General features: G+C 41.2%; 1 protein-coding gene across 3 annotated transcripts in view; it reads left to right on the top strand.

Moving 5' to 3' along the window:
- The window catches only part of Dusp16 (dual specificity phosphatase 16), an 83,728-nt gene that overhangs the window by 44,130 nt on the left and 18,294 nt on the right, over positions 1 to 21,304 (top strand). For all 3 annotated transcript variants that reach the window (XM_041632722.1, XM_041632732.1, XM_041632741.1), the window contains one exon: positions 10,403 to 10,566. In XM_041632722.1, coding sequence (XP_041488656.1) covers positions 10,403 to 10,566 — 164 coding nt within the window. The remainder of the gene's footprint in view (positions 1 to 10,402; positions 10,567 to 21,304) is intronic.

Here is a 21,304-nt window from a genome sequence, read left to right as displayed (position 1 = left end):
GGGCCACTGGGAGAGCAAAGGCTTGTCCCTGTCCTTGAGAGTTTCCTGGCTAATTTGGGGAAACATTTAAATAGAATAAAACAAAGGGAAGCACGTGGTTATGTGCTGTGTGATATGGTGATAAGAGACAGTTCAGTGTGAAGTCTGTAGAAGTAGGGGAAGATAGGGCTGGAGAGAATGGCTCAGTGGTTAAGAGTACTGACTGCTCTTCCATAGGACCTGGGTTCAATTCCCAGCACGTGGCAGCTTACAACTGTCTGCAACTCCAGTTCCAAGGGATTCAGTACCCTCACACAAACTTACACACAGGCAAAACACCAATAAAATAAAAATAAATCTTTAAAAAAATGAAACTAGGGGAAGATTTAGTTACGGCAATGCAATTTTGTTGAACTTTGAAAACTGAGTAATATTTGAGTGCGGAAGTTCCTTCCGATTCAGTGGGGGGAAGTGCAGTATGCTAGCTCATTGGTAAAAACTCCTGCTACACAAACCTGGTGACCTGAATTCAATTTCCAGAACCCACATAAAAGTAAAAGGGAGAGCTAATCCCAAGGAGTTGTTCTTTGGCCTCCATATGTGTGCCATGACACACTCCCCTTCTGCAAATAACACATTATTTTAAAGCCTGGAGATACAGCTCAGGCTAGCACAGTGCTTGCCTAGTGTTCCTGAAGCTCTGGATTTAATCCTCAGTACCACAAAACGTGGGTGTGGTGGCACAAACCTGTAGAAGGCTGACGCAGAAGAATTGTGAGGTCAAGGCCACGTTAGGCTAACTCGAGGTTTAGAAACAAAACAACTTTCAGGAATGAAGATAGATTTAGAGGATTAATGAGGAGACTGGTGTGGATTTTTTCTGCAAAGGGGAATGGGAATTGAGATGAGTTGAGGTTAGTTATACAAGCTCTTTCAACATAAGAGTTCGTTTCAATGCGGTGGGCATTGTGAATGGTCATGCCTGTCATCTCTCAATCATCAGGCCTGACTTCTATCTGTAAGAAGTCTTAATCCTCTATGTCGGGGATACTCTAGGAGCCTCTAACTGGCTTTATATCCTATTTTGCCATATTCCAGCCCATTATGCACAGTTGGAGCCAAAGTTAAATGTACTTTATTGCTAGATTGTTTCACTTTCAGTTTAATAGTGCCAGCAATATTAGGATAGACTATAGAATCCTTAACTAACAGTGTCTGACATCCGTCGCCTCTCTGACTTAGCTAAGCCACATTCTCTCTTCACTTTCTTTTCTCTCCTGTTTCCTTCCCCCTCCTCCCTCTCTTCTCTCCTCTATGCTCTGCTCCCCTCTTCTGTATCATCCCTTCCTCCCTCCCCCTGACCCTTTCTTCCTCTTCCCCCCTCCCTTTTTAGACCATCAGTCTTCATTCCTTATGGCCTCTGGACCTCCACAGAAACCTTTTTCTTTTCTGTTTCAGGGTCTCTTTCCACTTAATCTAGGTGTCTCCTATAGTCAATGTAATTTTAAACCTTCTCCTGGTTACAGGTACAGTTGGTTACCACAGTTTTTTGGCTACCAAACACAATTAATTAAGAGTTCATCTTAATATTTGGTTAGAATTTGTCTCACTAAGTTGTGAACTCCAGAAATGGCCTCTGTCTTGGTCCACTGGCTCCTTTGCTTAGCACTCTGTCTAGATCACAGCACCTGCTCATTGAAAGATTTTAATTTTGTTTGTATGCTCGTTGTTTTCTTTCTTTCTTTTCTTTTCTTTTTTGAGACCTATACACTCTATGTAACACTGGCTGTCTTGAAACCCTTTGTAAACCAGTCTGGCTTCAAATTCACGAGAGATCCACCTGCCTCAGCCGCCCAAATATTGAGATCAAAGGTGTGCACCACACACCAGGATCTGGAATGATTTTTTTCTAACGTAAACATGTGTGGTTTTTATTGTTGCTTGGGTTATTGAATAGGGATCATTTTCTTCCTTTGCTGTTTTTTAAAGTCTCCTATGAAATTGTGAAGTTGGTCAAAGAGGACAGGGTTTTGTTGTTTGCACTACTGGAGACTGAACCTAGGGCCTAATGCATAGTAGGCAAATGCCCTGTCACTGAGCTGTACCCCCAGCTATTACCTTTTTACTTTTGAGACAGGGTCTCACTAAATTGTCCAGGCTGGCCTTGAGTCAGCAATCTTCCAGACTCAGATTCTAAATAACTAGTCTATCAGGCCTACTCCACCAGACCGAGCAGAGTGCGTAGGTGGCCTTGGTGGTCAAGAGGTGTGAGCTGCACACAGAAAGGCGCTGAGAGGACTGCCTGTGCGCTGAGCACTGATGACTGGTGCTAACAGTTGGATTTGAGGGGACCCTTCTCTGGAGAGGAGACTTAGGCTTGCCTTTTATCTTGACACTTCCAGCAGCCCCCTCATCCTCCTTGGGGTGTGATTGTAACCGCTGTCCTAAAGGTTTTGTAAGGTGTTATGCCCTTGATTTCCTGAGCCATAAAGATAGACTGGGCCACTTAGGATGTCTGAGAAAATTGGCTTGCTGTGTCTTTGTAAAAGTTCCCTGGGTAAAGACATGAGGCTACAGTGTTGCTTTTGGCTGACCAAAATGGCAGTCACTAGATGTACCTTTTTCCCTTTAGGACCGGAAAATTATTTTCTTGTTCTGTGCCTTTTTTCTCATCTGAGAGTCTCTGGGACATTGTCATCTACAAATAGGAAACAGGCTTTTTGCCCCACCCATGCCAGCTTAACTTTTGTCTTTGAATGGAATCAGGAAATCCTTTTTGAATACTAAAAATATACAAAACTTGTGTCCATCAACAGTTATTCATTGTAACAAAAAAGGATTCAATAAACATTTGCTGATTTCTAATTATATGCTAGGCACTTTGTTAAATGGTGAAGTGATTATAAGAATGTTATTCACAATGGATTATAGATCACAACGCACACACACAAATTCAGTTACCAGGTTAGTCATAACTCTGCCCGATAGCCAGTATGAGTTTTATAGTTTCTAAGAACGTATGAAGTGAGCATTGACTTGACAGAGCCCATCCAAATAGGCATATGTAAGATGGCGATAGGGGCGGTAGCCTAAATATTAGACTGGGATTAGGTTGTTTGCCACATATTTTAGATTTTAGGAATAGTTAGGGAATAACATCAAAACATTATTTTGTAATTTTTATCTGGCAGCAGAGTAGAAATAGATTACAAAAAAGGAGAGATGAATTTGAGGGAGTTCTGAGTTTATTCAAGTATGAGGCATATGCAGTTTTAAACTTTGTAGTGTGGTAGAGCGGAAGAGAGAGACATTCTGTAGAATTACCGTTGGTATCCTCAGGTGACTGGGGAGTGGAGCAAGCACTAACTGGATACTGAAGTCAGGAGGGAGATTTGGCTTTGAACTTATATTTAGGTAGCCATAGATCCTTTTATTGAAGTGATCAAAGGAGGTTGAAATGTAAGCTTGGAGGTTAGGGCATTAAGCCTAAAAGTTCAAGCTAAGAACTCTGCATTCCAGGTAACAAATGAACATATGATTCCCCTTCCCTGCTGTTGGAAGCAGAGTCCCCCCAAATCTGTGGACTCCGCTGTTGTCTTCTCATCCTAATTGTACTGGAGGATGGGACAGTTTTCCCTGTGAACTTGGTTCTCCTATTTATAGAACTTGTTGATTTTTACAGTGAGATGATGGATTTGGGTTGTCTTATTTTTGATTATTTTTGTTTCATTATTAAAAACTTTAAAGATTTATTTTATGTGTATGGGTGTTTTGCCTTCACATATATCTATATTCCTGGTACCCTCAGAGGCCAGAAGAGGGTGTCACATTCCTTTGAAGCTGGAGTTAAAGATGGTTGTGAACAGCCAGGTGGGTGCTGGGAGTTGAACCTGGCTCCTTTCCAGCCCGTGCCGTACTCTTTTCAAAGATCTTTGCTTATTTGAGGCATTTGTTAGAAACCCTGGAGGTGTGTATTTAAGAGAAGTTGTTTCTAGGTCCAACTGTGCATTGACTGACAGGCCAATGTTCAGTAAACTAGCTGCCACTCTGCATTTTCTGGGAACTGAAATCACACTCTCAATATGACTAGAGTATATTATATGCACGTGTATAGAGAGCATATGCATCCCATTATTTTATAAGATGAATATATGCTAAGCCCAACAAGAGCAAACCTAGACTAGTAACATCTCTAGAGGTGACGAGTGCTTCAGTTTCCTCCTACATCCTAAAATAATCAAACAGGGATTCTGCTCATGTCACAGAAAGGTCTGCCTATGGGATCATCAGGCTAGAAAACTGTCTTAAAATAATAAAAATGAAGTATATGAAAATTATTTAAAATTAAAGTTAAATTTGCTTATTATATTTGGAAAAAATGTTTTCTAGAAAGTAAATTTTCTTATAAATGCCATTTCTGCACGTAGACTTCATTCAGAATATGGAGTGGGTGGTTCTTTTTAATTCTGCCTCCCATGTTAGGCAACTCTATCGGTTAAAGCTCCGGTGACTTCTTGTCTGTTTGGATGAAAGCGCTCTTTCTCCCTATAGAGAATTAGCCTTAAAGTAGTTGACATCGTATTTAGTTTGGTTAAAGGGACATGGCTTGATTTTTAGAATTCGAGACTTAGAAAAATTGTGAAGCTAGATATGCTTATATATTCATAGTTATAATCTCAGGACTTGGGATGCAAATGCAAATTTTAGGTCAGAATGGTCCCTATGGTGAATTTTAGAACTATATTATTACCCAGTATGATCCTGTCTCAAAAATAAAATAAAAACTAATTAATTAAAAATGAAATGTTACTGAGTTATAGTGAAGTGTTACTTTTGTTAATTATGTAATTTTTTTGCTTTTAGACCATAACTTTTATAGCTGATTACAAATGAGCCAAGAAAGAGAAGTAATTGGAATTGCTTAGTGGAATTCTTTTGCATCTTATTTTATTTTGCATGGCATATTTCCTCCCACCATAATGTAATGGCACCTCACAGTGATTTTTTTTTTGTTTTTTTTTTGTTTTTTTTTTTTTTAGCAGAAAATAATACCTTTGATTGGTGTTATAAAGGAGGTGCCCTCAGAGAAGAACTTTCTCTTGGCTGAATGAGAACACAGTGGCATATAAGTGATACATGCCTTTGAAACTATACCAGATGTTTTCTCTGTCCAAAATAATACGTTCTTATTTCTATATATGCATTCTTTTGGTTGACTGGTGAAAGATTAACTAACAGCACCCTTGTAGTGTGTCTGTTATTCTCTCCCTCTCCATTTCTCTCCAAACCAGAAGCCTCTGACTGCCACGGGGACTAGTGCTTTTCTGAAGCTCAGCTGTGTGTCAGGGAAATACATGGGCGTTACTGCCATCTCAGGTTTTCTGCATTCCCAGGTGAACAGCATAGAATGTAGGGAGCAGAGTAGTATCAGTGAGACCGTCCATGATGACTCTTAAAATACCGAGAGTTTTAAGTATGGTTTTTCACAGGGAAAAGTTTAACAAAATGCTGATATGGGTATTATAATACACAAACATTGATTGCTTAGGACAGCGAGCCTTGTGGCAAGGTCAGATAGTTCTCTGCTTTTAGTTTGTATCTGGCAGCCCTTTGGAATAAAATGTACATAAATATGCTGTGTATGCCTTTCTCTTGATGTAGATATTGTTTGCAAGAGAATCTTTGAAAGGAAAGGGGACAGTTTAGATAATTTGAAACTTGGTTGCTGATGAGGCTACAGACAGCATGGGAAGTTTCAGGGTAGCTCAGCGTCTCATCCGTTGTTAATCAATGAAATGAAACTGGAGTCGCTAGAACATACCAGTGACTGAGTGGTCGGTGGGTGGAAAACACTCGGTGAAGGCGGGAGTCAGCCAGCAGAATGGATGCCGTCACAGATAAAGAGCAGGGAAATGTATTCTTTGACAGATGGAGGAGTTTCTGGAAGTTTGGAACATTTCAAGCCAGACTGAGCATTAAATGATGTTCCAATTTCATTGAAAACTATTAAATATTTCAAAGTTTGGCTATTAGTGTTTGTACTAGTTGAAATATTAGTTGAAAATACCCAACAAAAGTATGTTTATTTAGCAACAAAGTCTTACTATGTAGCCTTGGTTGGATGGAACTTGCTGTGTTGACCTAGCTGGCCTGAACTCAGCCGCCTGCTTCTGCCCCTGTGCTGGCATGTATTAAAGGTGTGCACCACCTCGCAGGGCTTCTCTGGTTTTATAGAGCATTTTACCATGTATTGTTGGTTTGGCGTTTTTGTTTTGAGGTTGAATAGTGGTTTCTGTCATTTAATTCCTTGCCATGGAATTTTCTAGAACCAACCATACTTTTGAGGTGCATTGAAGTTAAAGTGACTTAGGGTCCCTGTACTAATTAATGGTACAGCTGGACCCTGAACAGCTAGGCTGACTGACTTAATATGATTGAAAGTTGTTTTTGGAGGATGCAGAAGTGTGTCCCTCTGAAAGACAGCCTGTGGAAGCTAAGACAAAGCTTTTGCTTAACTGTCAGCTTGTGAATCTGATCATGAACAAACCATGGTGTCTTGATGTTTTAGCTAGTTACTTGTGAACTTTATTATGGATTCCATGTGAGTTGTTGTACATGACTATCCCCTAAGCCATGTTGCCACTATCTTCAGAAGTTTATTGGGTCACTTTGCCAAAGATCATCTTAGCTGGGCTTCTTGATGGTTGACATTCCCTTGTAGAAGTAGGGGGTAGGCAGGGTCATGGGACCTTCTTTTGAGTATCCCTCTACCCCTTACAAGCAGTTCACACAATTCTGTTTTAATTGCTTGTGGCTTCTGGGTCCTGGGAAGGGCTAGAGTATATAGTTTGAGAACTAGGGGAAGGGATATGAGGGGAGTATTCCATCATACAAACCTTCCAGTGTGGCTGCCTTAGGGTCCATAACCCCTCACCCATTGCTTTGTAAGAAAGCCTAATAATAGACATCGTTTACATCTCCCCCAACAGTTGTATTTAGTAAGTCTCTTATCTCTGGTCATATTAGATATACTTCTCTTTCTTCTCTCTTAGTGAAACTTCTGCGACACATATTACACACACACAGAGACACACCCTTACACCCTCTCTTTGGGGAAAATAAGACTTTTCATCAGTTTGGGGAAGGGCTATACCCACTGTTGGACTCGCTCTGAGAACTAGCCAATGAGAGTTGTAAGCTTGGAACACCATAGGTAACAGTAAGGCTGTCCCTACACACAAGTTAGAGGATTTACGAAGTAAACTCATTCCATAGCTCAGCTAATTACCACAGAATGTAATTCTGAGCCTCTGTGTTCTTGTATGCAAATAGGAATAGTGATGACATTTATTTCATAGCATATGATAAAGATTAAGACAATACCTGTAGAGCTAAGCATGTAGGCCACACCTGTAATCTCAGTACTGCTTGTCATAGTTTTTGTTCTGTATATTCTGTTGTTATTTTTCAGTCTGATTATTTACAAATTTAAAGTGTAAGTCAAGAGGTGGTTTTTGGATTTTCATTCTCTAAAAATATTTTACTGGAATGTGGTTTTGTTGTCTTAAATGACTGAAGTAGGATGCTTAAGAGAAATCCTACACTAGCTCAGAATTGAGAATAATAGATGGTTGTTTGTTTAGGGGTAGACTCACAAATCAGAATCCTCTTCTGGACCAGAGAACAGCAACCGAATTCTGCAGCCAGAAAAGAGGCCAGCTTTACATCAGCATAAATAGTGTAAGAGGCTACTCCCCAGTGGCCGGGTAACTTAGAGGCTACTGGCTGTAGGATTTCCTACAGCAAATGACAGACTTCCTATGAACTGTCTTGGAGCCAGAGATTACTCCAAAACAATTCTTAGGTTAAACAACAACATATAGATAGTAAAATTTTATCATACAATTAATTATAATCAAAATAGTGCCTGCCTGTCAGTTGGCATAAACTGAAGAAAGGAAAGTGACAGCCTTTACTGTGCTGCTGTAGACCCACCCGCAGGGCCCTACCTTACAGAAATCCATCTAAACAGTGGACAGCATGGCCCGTGCTGCCTGCCTCGGAGACCATTCGCGGCTACACTTAGATGGAGGCAGTTCCAGCCTAGCGTTTACTTGTATAGAATGCCACCATCGGCTAAAGATTTTAGAGGGATTTCCATGCTTAAATCAGTTTGGAAAAGCTTATTTGTCTTAAGTAAATTAAGACATTTTCTTTGGAGGTAATATGTTTGGAGTCCTTATTGTGCTATAGGAGCTGTGACTCTCTCAGGGAGATACGTGCAGTGTTTTACTTTCTGGACAAGTCCTGTCTGTCAGCTTCTTTCAGGACGCCAGTGCTCTGACATACCCTGGGGAAATGTAACCTTAGATTCTAAGGCTTAGAGGCTCTGCCTTCTCACTGTGTGTCTTAGGCAGATCCTAAGGAGGTGCCAGGGTCGAGGATGGTTGCTGTCGTGGAGTAATAACCACGGATACCTGCTTGAGTGCTTGCTGTGTGCCACACGCAATACTGCAAGTGAGCTAAGTTAATACTTTTAGATGAGGAAACTCGGAGTTGGATTCAGTAACCTTAACCACATCAGACATCTAGAATGTGCTGGGCCTGGAGTGAACCTGAGTTTAGGGGCTCGTATTCTTGCTTTCCCTGCTGTGTGTGTGTGTATGGTGCAGGGCAGATCTGAGGGTTCATTGTACAGAGTAATTTGAATTTCTGCAGCCAATCTGATCTGATCCACCAGTTTAGTTTAAGACCTTTCAATTTCTCATGTGTAAGAATAGCTTTAAAATTACAGTTACTTAGACTGGAGATAGGAATGTTGACTTATTTTTGCTATGGCTTAATTGCTTTGCAAATTCTGTTGTCTCTCACTGGTCCTGGACCCTGGACCCTGGATTGCACATAAGTAGAAACAGGGTCCAGCTGGATTATGCTTGAGCTGAGCAAGTATTTCCCATAATTCTAATCTTCAAGGTTCCTGAGTTGAGATATTAAGAAGTAAGGGTTTGGGTAGTAAGGAATTTATCAGAAACAGTTTGGTTCCTGTGTTTTAATTTGGATAGGAGTGTTTACTTAAATTGGAAACCCCTGTGAAGACCTTGCTCACATTTGCCCTCTTCAGAGGAGTCCACGGATTTTTCTCTTTTGAACTGTGGCCAGACTCTGACACTTCATGAAGGCCATAGGCAGTTCATTAGAAATAGACACCTGGGACCACAGCACCGGCACTGGTGAGGTGGCCTAGTGGGGTAAGGCTTTGCTGGCAAACCTGATAACCCGAGTCCCATTCCCGGAGCTCACGTGGTAGAAAAAGAGAACTGACTCCAGCAAGCTGTCCTCTGGCCTTCGTACCATCCCCCTAAACACACACACACACACTGACACATACACACACACTCACACACATACACTGACACACACTGACACACACACACACTCACTAAATAAATATGTTTTTTTTTTTTTTAAAAAAACCTGGCGGGGGGATGAGGGACAACCCCAAGTTCTAAATCTGAACCCAGGACTCTTGCCACGGGAATTCATATACTATAGATGATCTAGGCTCTGTCAACATTTGTTTTAGTGCTTAGGAAAATGAACAGTAGTGATGATGGAGCCTTGACTGCCTGCAGAACTGTAATGACTTGTTATAAAGATAAGTTTTAAGGTTAAGAAAACTGTCCAGGCAAGGGTGACCCAGGTTGGAGGAGAGGAGCTCAGGGCCATCCGCAGCCACATCCTGACTGACTGAAGCAAACAGGCTTACTCACAACCTTGTCTGTTTTGTTTGTTTTTTGAGATGGGGTTTCTCTGTGTAGCCTGGGATGATCTGGAACTCACTCTATAGACCATTCTGGTCTCAAACTCAACAGAGATCCGTCTGCCTCTCCCTTCCCCCAGTGCTGGATAAAAGGCGGGTGCCACCACTGCCTGGCTCATGACCTTGTCTTATCCCACCACCACTACTACCCAGAATCCTGGAAGAATTTACAGCATTATTTTTACTCTAAACGAGTAACACTCAATTTATCACTTTTTAAAATACCCATTTGTTTGCTATTGTGAATAATTATTTTTGACTTCTTTGCTATTGACTTAAAATCCTTAATGTCCCATAGATAACATTTTTTATGGAGAGAGAGAGGGGATCACATGTCATAGAGTATGTGAGGATTAAGAGACTGTCTAAGGAAGGCAGTGATTATCTTCAGGGCCCTTGGAACTTGCCCGTCCATACTACAGCCTTATAAGCTGGAGTCAGCGCTGGATTCTACACCAGTTTTAGCATCAGCAGCTGTAGGAAGGATGCCCATAGGCAGTGTTACCTGCTTGGGTCTGTTTTAAATGGTTTTAGTCAAGTAGTTCCAGAAGGCTGGTTTATTTTACATTGTACATGGCATAATCATACAATGTTTATTCTTAGGTGGGTTTGCTGAGTTCTCTCGTTGTTTCCCTGGCCTCTGTGAAGGAAAATCCACTCTAGTCCCTACCTGCATATCTCAGCCTTGCTTACCTGTTGCCAACATTGGGCCAACTCGAATTCTTCCCAATCTCTATCTTGGCTGCCAACGAGATGTCCTCAACAAGGTGGGTGCTTCCAAACGCCTTTCTGTATGTGTCTGTTGGTAGCAGCTGGAGAAGCAGCGGTGGAACATTCTGTGATCCCAGAGAGGAGGAGCACTGTTAGTGTGCTGGCGACGAGCTCCCTCCCACAGGGGTCGCATTATCTTTCTAGTATTGCTTTGGTATTACTTATTGCCATAGAACACCCAAACTGTTGCTGTTTGTTTTCCTCATAGGTCCAAGAAACTTGAAATAAGATTTCTTTCTTTCTTTCTTTCTTTCTTTCTTTCTTTCTTTCTTTCTTTTTTTTTCATACCATTAGCTTTGTCTTCTTGGGCTGGTAGTTTTTGTATTACTGTAATTGGGTGTCCTACACTTACAATGCATTCAGGTCAGGCCTGGATTGAGGAAGGTCCTCATGGTGACAGCTGGCAGCAGAATGGGGAGAGATGATCAAAAATGCCAAGGACAGAGACTCAGAAGTGTGCTCTGTCAGTTCCGCTGTGTTTGAAGCTGGCTGGAACAATTTGCAGAGAGATGATTATGGATTCTTGCTGAAAAGCTGTGGATAGCACTGAATAGGCATAACCTGTAGAAACGCAGATTGGATGGAGGCTTCTGTGCTAATGCACAAACACAACAATAGTAGAACTATGATCTGATTCTGCAGCTTACATGCTCTTAAGCAGGAATGCTAAAAAATAAAAGTTCTCTTCCTGTTTGGAAAAGAGAATTTTCTCTAAAAATGTCTTAATTTACGGTGTTACTAATTGAAGAAGCATGTGGCGATCTGAATGCAGCTCTTGGTGATCTGAGAACGCTGCCTGATGAAGGCAGCGGTTACCCTTAGTGTCTTCTGGAGTGATGGGAACCGTCAGACTGGCTGGAAAGGACATAGTGGTCTTCTTAGCAAATAGAAAACAAATGTTTTAGGAGGAAAAATATTGTCTTTGTGCATCGGTGAGGCATTTTCACTGTTTTTACAGCACAGCCCCTGCTTCTGTAGGATTTGCCTCCACAGTGTGTTATTAATATTTTTGCTTTTTACTGAGATCTGCCTACTTGAGATTTGACAGTTTATGTATGAACAGAACCCCTCTGGTGGGGTCACAGTGCCTTTGAGCATGTGGCTTACTATTAATCCTGTTTTACAGATTAGTAAACTGTGTTACAGAAAGCAAAATTAATTTTCTAAAGTTACATGTGTTCCTATAGCAAAGCTAGAGATGTTTGGCTTCTTTAATCCAGGTTAAAAACAATTAAAACACTAGTTAAGGTTTCTGTTTATTCTTGGTAAACCTTAACCAGTTAGTACAAATAGTTACAGAACATTGTATTATTTATTTTTGACAATGACACATTGAGTTTTCTCTGTTCCGTTTTCACCCTAACAACTGGGTGAGGACTCATGGGGTGAAGGCAGTCAGCCCAGAACCTGGATTGAGAATCGGGAAATGCACAGCTTTCTGGTGTCACTTGCTGCATGGACTTCTAGGTGTGCAGTAAACAGAGAATGTAGAGTCTTTGTGGGTGGAGAATGGACTTAGAGAAGTTTATGGGACAATAGTTTCAGCAGAAGTCACTATGGAAGACTGTCACTAAGGTGTGGAAGAGAGAGAGCTGAAGACGCATTGGAAAGCTGAGCAACTTCGAAACACTGGACAGGAATTTGTTTTTGACTATGAGGTTCATTGTTGACAAGAATTTTTGAGCTGAAGATTTTAGAGATTTAGTTAGCCACTTTTATTTTGCTAGGTGAGAAAATTGTTATTCCAGAAGTGTTAAATGAACTCACAACATGACCCCGTTTTGGTTTTAGTTGTTTAAGTTTCATTTTTCTTAGGGTCCATAAGCCCTGGTTAGTCTTGAGCTTTTTTAGCTGAGGCTGGCTTTCAATTTCTGATCCTCTTGCTACTACCTTCAGAAGGCTGGGATTACAGATACATGGCACAGATTTACTCTTTCATAAGCATCATTGTCTTAATTAGGGTTTTTATTGCTGAGAAGAGACACCATGGCCATGGCAACTCTTATAAAGGAAAACTTTTAATTGGGTGGCTTACAGTGCCTAGGTTTAGTCCATTGTCATGATGGTGTGCAGGCAGACATGGTGCTGGAGAGGCAGCTGAGAGTTCTACAGCTTACACAGGCAACAGGAAGTGGTCTGTCTCACTGGCCGTGGCTTGAGCATGTGTGTTGGGGTTAGGGAGATAGCTTGATCAGTAAAGTGCATGCAGCACATTTATGAGGATTTGAATTCCATCCCCACCACCTATGTTAAAAATGGAGTACTGGTCTGTGTTTATAATTCCTGCATGGAGGAGGTGCAGACAATTAGATCCCTGGAGTCCACTGTGCAGCCAGCTTAGTCTTCTCAGCAAGCCCTAGGTCCTGCTAAGTAAGAGACCCTACCTAAAAAAATAAAGTGGATTGCTATTGAGGAGTAACACTTAAGGTTGACCTCTGGCTTCCACATGCGCATGTGAGCATGCTTATATACACACAAACATATGCACAGTACACGCATGTGTGCACACGCATTCATGTGAATATGCATATGCACACACAAAATAAAATGCCACCAAAATATGTTAAAAGCACAGCTATTTTCTTAGGAGGCTCATAGTTAATATAATGGAGGGAGTATAATGCAATGCTAAGTTGTTGAAGATAAGTTGACCCCAAATTTCAATTACATGCTACTATATTTAAAGTGCTTGGCTCCTAGGAATAATGGTTTACATCTGTAATCCCAACATGCACCAGCCTGAGCTATATAGTGAGGTCTTCAAGCTCTGACTGTTTACATTGTTGTGTTTAATCCACATAGGATTGGGATGTAGCCTGGCCCCAAATTGTTAAGTCATTCACCCAAGATCTTGTCATGGGCTTCAGTGGCAGAGATCTTAGCTGTTTTCTGGAAAATGGAATTCTCTGTATCAGGCTGTACAGAAGGACTGGCAAATCCCATCAGTCTTTGGGATCATACTTGAGTTCTGTCTCCTTCTGGTTTTTTTTTTTTTTTAACAACCAATTCTTCATCAGTGATTTTCAGTAAAAATATAATACAAGTCACATGCATAATTTAAAATATTCTAGTAGCTTTATTTAAAACGTTGACTACAATTTAGAGTTAATTTTAATTAAGTCATTCACTTAAGTCAATATTTTAATAGTCAGTATAAAAATGTGTTTTATGTTCTTTTCATTGTATTAAGTTTTCGAGGTCTGCCATGTGTTTTATACTTTACAGCTCAGTTTGGCGTGGCCACACTTTAGACGGTAAGAGCTATATGAAGCCTCAGATATCTTAGTGGACATTAAGGTCCAACTGCTCGCATGAACTAGTTACTTCTCACATTCTAGAGGTGTGCCGTCTGTTGAAAACCATGAGAACTCACTGGCTGCAAAGGATCCTTTTTCTTTCCCTTACACTGTACTGTTTGTTTCTTATAATCTGTTCTCTTGTTCTCTGGTCTTTACAGTTGAAATGAGAAGCGTTGATTGTACTGTATTAAAGTCATTGCTGATGCCTTTTTCTTATCTGGACTGAGAGAAGTTTGAGATTCTCCGCTATTTGAATGATTATTTTTCTTTTCTCTTATAACTCTGGAACCTTGTGTGTGCTGGGCATGTGTTCTGCCGCGGAGCTGGTTGTCCAGCCCTCAAGTTCTTTGATTAGTTTCCTCCTTTATCCCATAAAAGTAAAAGAGTGCTGATAAAATTACCTACTGTGAGTAGCCTAAAACTGTTGTGTCTGGAGCGACCCACTGTCAGTAAAGTATCTGCCATCAGCGTGTGTGTGTGTGTGTGTGTGTGTGTGTGTGTGTGTGTGTTCTGTTTGTTTGTTTTCTGAGACAGTATCTCTCTATGTAACAACTCTGACTGTGCTGGAACTCTATAGACCAGGCTGACCTTGAACTCAGAGATCCCTCTGCCTCTGTCTCCCAGGTGCTGGGATTAAAGACTTGCTGTTACCTGGCTTGCTGCTTTATGTGGTGCTTTTTGTTTTATTGTGGCCTTTTAACATGCAAAATTGATTTTTCCCACACTGTTTTCTTATGCTCCTGGTAGGACTTGTGCTGACGTATTTCTTTTGTGGAGGTGCTGGTTAATAGCCTGTACACAGCATTGTCAAGGGCTGATTTGGGGGATTCTCAGAGAACGGTGTGAAGATGACCAGATTATCACTAAGAATATTGTAGGTCCTTGTGTAGAACACCATGCAGTGTTCATTCTGGCTGTTTAGAGGAGAACAATAATTCACACGACCCGGCAACGCAGCCTGACTTGCAGTGCTGAAGCAGCACACACGGTGGCTGAGAGACAGCTTTGGGTAGAAACAGTTTTCATGTCAGTTCTCCACCTAGCCACTCTGTCACGTTGAGTTGCTAACCCTTGGTTTCTTCCCCTGAAAACTGATAATTTCCAACTCTAGTCCCCATGTAATGCTCAGATGAAATGGTGGGGGCACATGCAGTGAGTGGTCTGAGAAAGGGTGGGGGAGGAGGAGGTAGAACTTGAGGTCAATGTTGAATGCAAATTGACTTCAGAAAAATTAAAGTAACATTAATCAGAGGTGTAATGCCTGTATGACTCAGTGAGATCTTCTGCTCTCAGACTAGCTGAACATAAAGAACTTGTGTGTGTAGGGAGACAGTCTTAGTAAGGCCATCTTTTCATCAGTATCCATAAGACTCCATGATCTTATGAACAGATTATAGACTTAGTCCTAACTATAGAGAGAGTGTATTTCTTACTCTAGGACATAAACTTTTTTTTTTATTGAGAAAAGGAAAAAAAAACAAGTTTCCGCCTCCTCCCAGCCTCCCACCCATCTCCCCCTCCTCTCACCCTTCTCCCCTTCCCCCCACTCCTCTCCCCCTCCCTCTCCAGTCCAAAGAGCAGTCAAGGTTCCCTGCCCTGTGGAAAGTCCAAGGTCCTCCCCCCTCCATCCATATCTAGGAAGGTGAACATCCAAACTGGCTAGGCTCCCACAAAGCCAGCACATTAAGTAGGATCAAGACGCCGTGCCATTGTCCTTGGCTTCTCATCAGCCCTCATTGTCCGCCATGTTCAGAGAGTCCGGTTTTATCCCATGCTTTTTCAGTCACAGTCCAGCTGGCCTTGGTGAGCTCCCAATAGATCAGCCCCACTGTCTCAGTGGGTGAGTGCACCCCTTGTGGTCCCGACTTCTTTGCTCATGTTCTCCCTCCTTCTGCTCCTCATTGGGACCTTGGGAGCTCAGTCCAGTGCTCCTGTGTGGGTCTCTGTCTCTATCTCCATCCATCACCAGATGAAGGTTCTATGGTGATATGCAAGATATTCGTCAGTATTGCTATAGGATAGGGTCATTTCAGGTTCCCTATCCTCAGCTGCCCCAGGAACTAACTGGGGACATTGCCTTGGGCTCCTGGGAGCCACTCTAGGTTCAAGTCTCTTGCCAACCCTAAGGTGGCTTTCTTAACTAAGAATTGTGCTTCCGTGCTCCCCTATCCAACCTTCCTTTATCCCAATCATCCTTTTTCCCCAAGTTCCCCCCATCCTCCCCTTCTCCCTTTTTTCTCCCCATCTCCCCTTACCCCCATCCCACCCCACCCCCAAGATCCCAATTTTCTCCCCAGCAATTTTGTCTACTTCCCATAGCCAAGAGGATAACTATATGTTTTTCCTTGGGTTCACCTTCTTACTTAGCTTCTTTAGGTTCACCAATTGTAGTCTCCGTGACCCTTATTTATGGCTAGAAACCAATTATGAGTGAGTACATCTCATGTTCATCTTTTTGGGTCTGGGTTACCTCACTCAGTATAGTGTTTTCTATTTCCATCCATTTGCATGCAAAATTCGAGAAGTCATTGTTTTTTACAGCGTAGTACTCTAATGTGTATATATTCCACACTTTCTTCATCCATTCTTCCATTGAAGGGCATCTAGGTTGTTTCCAGGTTCTGGCTATTACAAATAATACTGCTATGAACATAGTTGAACAAATGCTCTTGTCATATGATAGGGCATCTCTTGGGTATATTCCCAGGAGTGGTATTGCTGGGTCCAGGGGTAGGTTGATTCCGAATTTCCTGAGAAACCGAAACACAGATTTCCAAAGTGGTTGCACAAGATTGCATTCCCACCAGCAATGGATGAGGGTACCCCTTCCTCCACAGCCTCTCCAGCAAAGGCTATCATTGGAGTTTTTGATTTTAGCCATTCTGACAGGTGTAAGATGATATCGCAAAGTTGTTTTGATTTTCATTTCCCTGATCACTAAGGAGGTTGAGCATGACCTTAAGTGTCTTTTGGTCATTTGAACTTCTTCTGTTGAGAATTCTCTGTTCAGTTCAGTGCCCCATTTTTTAATTGGGTTAATTAGCATTTTAAAGTCTAGTTTCCTGAGTTCTCTATATATTTTGGAGATCAGACCTGTCCACTCTCGCCTTACCTCTTCAATATAGTGCTTGAAGTTCTAGCAATAGCAATAAGACAACATAAGGGGATCAAGGGGATTCGAATTGGAAAGGAAGAAGTGAAACTTTCGTTATTTGCAGATGATATGATAGTGTACATAAGCGACCCCAAAAACTCCACCAAAGAACTTTTACAGCTGATAAACACCTTTAGTAATGTGGCAGGATACAAGATCAACTCCAAAAAATCAGTTCCCTCTTATACACAAAGGATATGGAAGCAGAGAGGGAAATCAGAGAAGCTTCACCTTTCACGATAGCCACAAACAGCATAAAATATCTTGGGGTAACTCTAACCAAGGAAGTGAAAGATCTGTTTGACAAGAACTTTAAGGCATTGAAGAAAGAAATTGAGGAGGATACCAGAAAATGGAAGGACCTCCCTTGCTCTTGGATTGGGAGGATCAACATAGTAAAAATGGCAATTCTACCAAAGGCAATTTATAGATTCAATGCAATCCCCATCAAGGTCCCAACAAAATTCTTCACAGATCTTGAGAGGACAATAATCAACTTTATATGGAAAAACAAAAAACCCAGGATAGCCAAAACAGTCCTATACAATAAAGGATCTTCTGGAGGCATTACCATCCCTGACTTCAAACTCTATTACAGAGCTACAGTGATGAAAACAGTGTGGTACTGGCATAAAAACAGAGAAGTCGACCAATGGAATCGTATAGAAGACCCGAATTTTAACCCACAAACCTATGAACACCTCATTTTCAATAAAGGAGCTAAAAGTATACAATGGAAGAAAGAAAGCATCTTCAACAAATGGTGCTGGCATAACTGGATGTCAACCTGTAGAAGAATGAAAATAGACCCATATCTATCACCATGCACAAAACTCAAGTCCAAATGGATTAAAGACCTCAATATCAGTCCGAGCACACTGAACCTGATAGAAGAGAAAGTGGGAAGTACCCTACAACAGATGGGCACAGGAGATTGCTTCCTATGTATAACCCCAGCAGCACAGACATTAAGGGCAACATTGAATAAATGGGACCTACTAAAACTGAGAAGCTTCTGTAAAGCAAAGGACACTGTCACTAAGACAAAAAGGCAACCTGCTGACTGGGAGAAGATCTAGGAGATAAACTTTTAAATGAAATAAAAAGTGTGACGTGCCAAGAGTTGATAGTGCAGGCAGGCAACCCCTGCACTCTAGAGGCAGGAGAGCTGCCAATCAAGGCCAGCCTGGGGGATACAGAACATTCCAGGCCAGCGCAGGCTACCTGCTGTGTATAGCAAGACCTTGTCTCAAAGAAGTAAGTTAATGGAAATTACAATAACAGAATTAAACATTCTCTTTTGACTCATAAATATGACTATCTTTGTTTTGTTTTGAGGTAGAGTCCTGCTATGGAATCCTGACTGACCTGGTACTTACTATGTAGACCAGGTGGTTCATGAACTCAGAGAGATCTGTAACACCACACCTGGCCATAAATATTATTTTTGGACATATTTAATTATGCGTTAACCATTGTTTAAGTTCATGGTTTTACTCTGCAGGAGAACCCTTTCCTAGAGCTGACCTGCTTTATTCAGTTTAATGCCAATTAAGAGGAAGTAAAATTTGAATTAACCAGGTGGTGGTGGTACACACCTTTAATCCCAGCAGAGGCAGAGGCAGGTGGATCTCTATGAGTTCAAGGCCAATCTGGTCTATAGAGTAAGTTCCAGGACAGCCAGAGCTACATTAAGAAACCCTGTCTTGAAAAACCAAAAAAAAAAAAAAAAAAAAAAAAAGGAAAAAAAAGGAAAAGTTTGAATTCATGGAAAATTTACATTACATGCTTTTTGGGTAATTTATATATAAAATTTGATATGTCACATAACTTACATTCTACCTATAAGAAAGGAGGGGGTCTCATTATGGAGCCCAGACTGGCCTTGAACTTGTGATCTTTCTTGCTTTAGCCTGCTGAGTGCTGGGATTACAGGCATGTGCTACTATGCCCAGTTACAAGCTGTTTTAAAAATAGGATAAAGCGATGTAATATTTAGTGAGACTTTATGTCACACACTGTATGTCCTCATACTGTTGCCTTCATTATGAAATTCTCACCACCAGCCTTAATTAACAGGACGAAATTAAAGCTGAGGGAGGACAGGGAATCAACCCAGGACATTGTGGGACTGAAAATGTGCTGGGCTATGCTCTGGGTGTGCGGGACTCATTGATTATTCCATGCCACACTATCTATGAATTGTTTCTAATAAGTCTTGTGTTCATCAGCCTTCTTATTATGGCATTTGGTAAAATTCTTTTTACTTAACAGTAAGTGGGGTGGATTATGGGGTAGCTGAGACAAGTTTCTGCCATGTAGCTCTGGCTGTCCAGGAGCATGACATACCTAGATGTCTTTTCATTTTAAGTTTTGCTTTGTTCTTGAGATTGCATCCTAGTCTCTAGGCCACTAAATCCTGGAACTGACTATCTAGCTCAGGATAGCCTCAGACTTGATGTAATCCTCCTGCTTTAGCCTCTGAGGGCTAAAATTGCAGACATGAGTTGATGCATAGTAGCATTAAGACTCCTTAGTTTGACTTTAAGACATCCTATGACCTGACTGTAATTTTGCAGCTCTTCTGATCTCTTCTCTGCTTATCTTCTCAGCTTCAGAATGGACTGCAGCCAGTGCTTCTGGACACTGCTGCACTTTTGTCTTTGTTTCTTTTCTGCATTCCACTCACAGTAACTGTACAATTACCCCTCTGTATCTTTGGGTTCCATGTCTATGATGGATTTAACCAATTCCAGATTAAAAATATGCAAAAACTTACATGTGTACTGAACCTATACAAACTTCGCATCTGTCTTTCCTCCTGAAACAATGTAGTATTGCATATGCTTACATAGTGTTTACACAAGAGGATATACGCAAAAGCTGTGAATTTTTTTTAATAAAGAGATTGGACATCCAGTAATTTTATTATCTTTGTAGGTATGAAACAGTTTCCTTGGGTACTGTAGAAATGCTGTGTCTCTGTCCAAGCTTCAAATGAAGGCTGGCGTTCTCACTGAGGGTCCTTTCAGAATCCTTCCTTTTGGGTTCACTCCAGTGCTACTCTTCTGCTCTGCCATGTACACCAGACTCCTCTTGGTGTTGATATCTGTGCAACTCTGTCAGCTGTCTGCCTTATACATTGTTCATCTCTCAGTAGACGGCCTGCTCTTCATGCCCCATAACATGCTTAAAGAGCACCTTGATGCTTGATGAGCCCCTGTATGATTATTCTTCAAATACTTATAACTTTATATGTAAACAGTTGCAACCTGATGCAGGCAATTTAACTTGTCCTTAAAAACTACTTCAGCACAGCTGCTAAAATGTTTTTTTCCCATGTTGTTAATTTACTCAGAAGCCCCCCATTTTTTCTAAATAAATATGGGAATCCCAGGTAAAACAGTTACTCTTAAGTTATAAAATGATTGGATCATAGTTTAATCACATTTTATTATGCCTTCCCAAATGAACATGTTTTAGAAACATCTATGGAGATTCTTCATCAAAAGATACTAATAAAGTAGTTACTAGATCATAATTTTAGTCATTTTAAAGATATGTTAAAGATCAATGGTTCATTGATCATTTGTGAGTCTCTATTGTTTGGCAGATAGTATTCTCAGTACTAGGGATACATCTGTAAAGAGAATAGACAGTAAGTGGAGCATATAGATAAATTATATAGTGCAATCCATTATTTATTACCTGTGTGTTATGGTGATAAGTGCTTATGGAGATAAGTACCCTGACCGAATTAGGGTAAGAGGTTGGGATTATCTGTGTAGTATGGTTTTTAATGAAAAGGGCTTGGAAGCTTAAATTTATCTCACTGAGATAACTTTAAACAAATACCTGAAAGAGGTCAAAGAGCAAATCATCTGGCTATCTAGAGAAGAGGGACGCAGGCAGAAGAAGCTACTAGGAAGAGAGCAGAGTGAATTGGATCAGAGGCTAACAAGTAGACTAGAGTAGCTGGAACAGCGTGAGCATGGGAGGCTTGGCCAGAGAGGAAGACTGGGAGGGTGCAGGGCAGGACTGTGCATTAAGGCCTTGTAAAGATTTCCTCTGGGAGAAACAGGGCAAGATATTATGACATCACTTTAGAGCCAGTGTTGGAAGATAGGTTGTGTGACCTACAGGACAGAAGCAAAATGGCCATAAAGCAGGCCTGGTAGTCTGATAATAGTTGGAATCAAGTTGGTAACAGGAATGACAAGTGGTTGGATTCTGGCTAGATTTGAAGGCAAAGCTGAGAGTTTTCTGGTAGACCAGATGGCA

The sequence above is a fragment of the Microtus oregoni genome, unplaced genomic scaffold (assembly GCF_018167655.1).
Source record: "Microtus oregoni isolate MIOR12 unplaced genomic scaffold, Mior012 000002F_ref0000024, whole genome shotgun sequence".
NCBI classification, from domain to species: Eukaryota; Metazoa; Chordata; class Mammalia; order Rodentia; family Cricetidae; genus Microtus; species Microtus oregoni.
The sequence above is the reverse complement of the archived record's forward strand: the minus strand, read 5'-3'. Positions and strand labels throughout refer to the sequence as shown.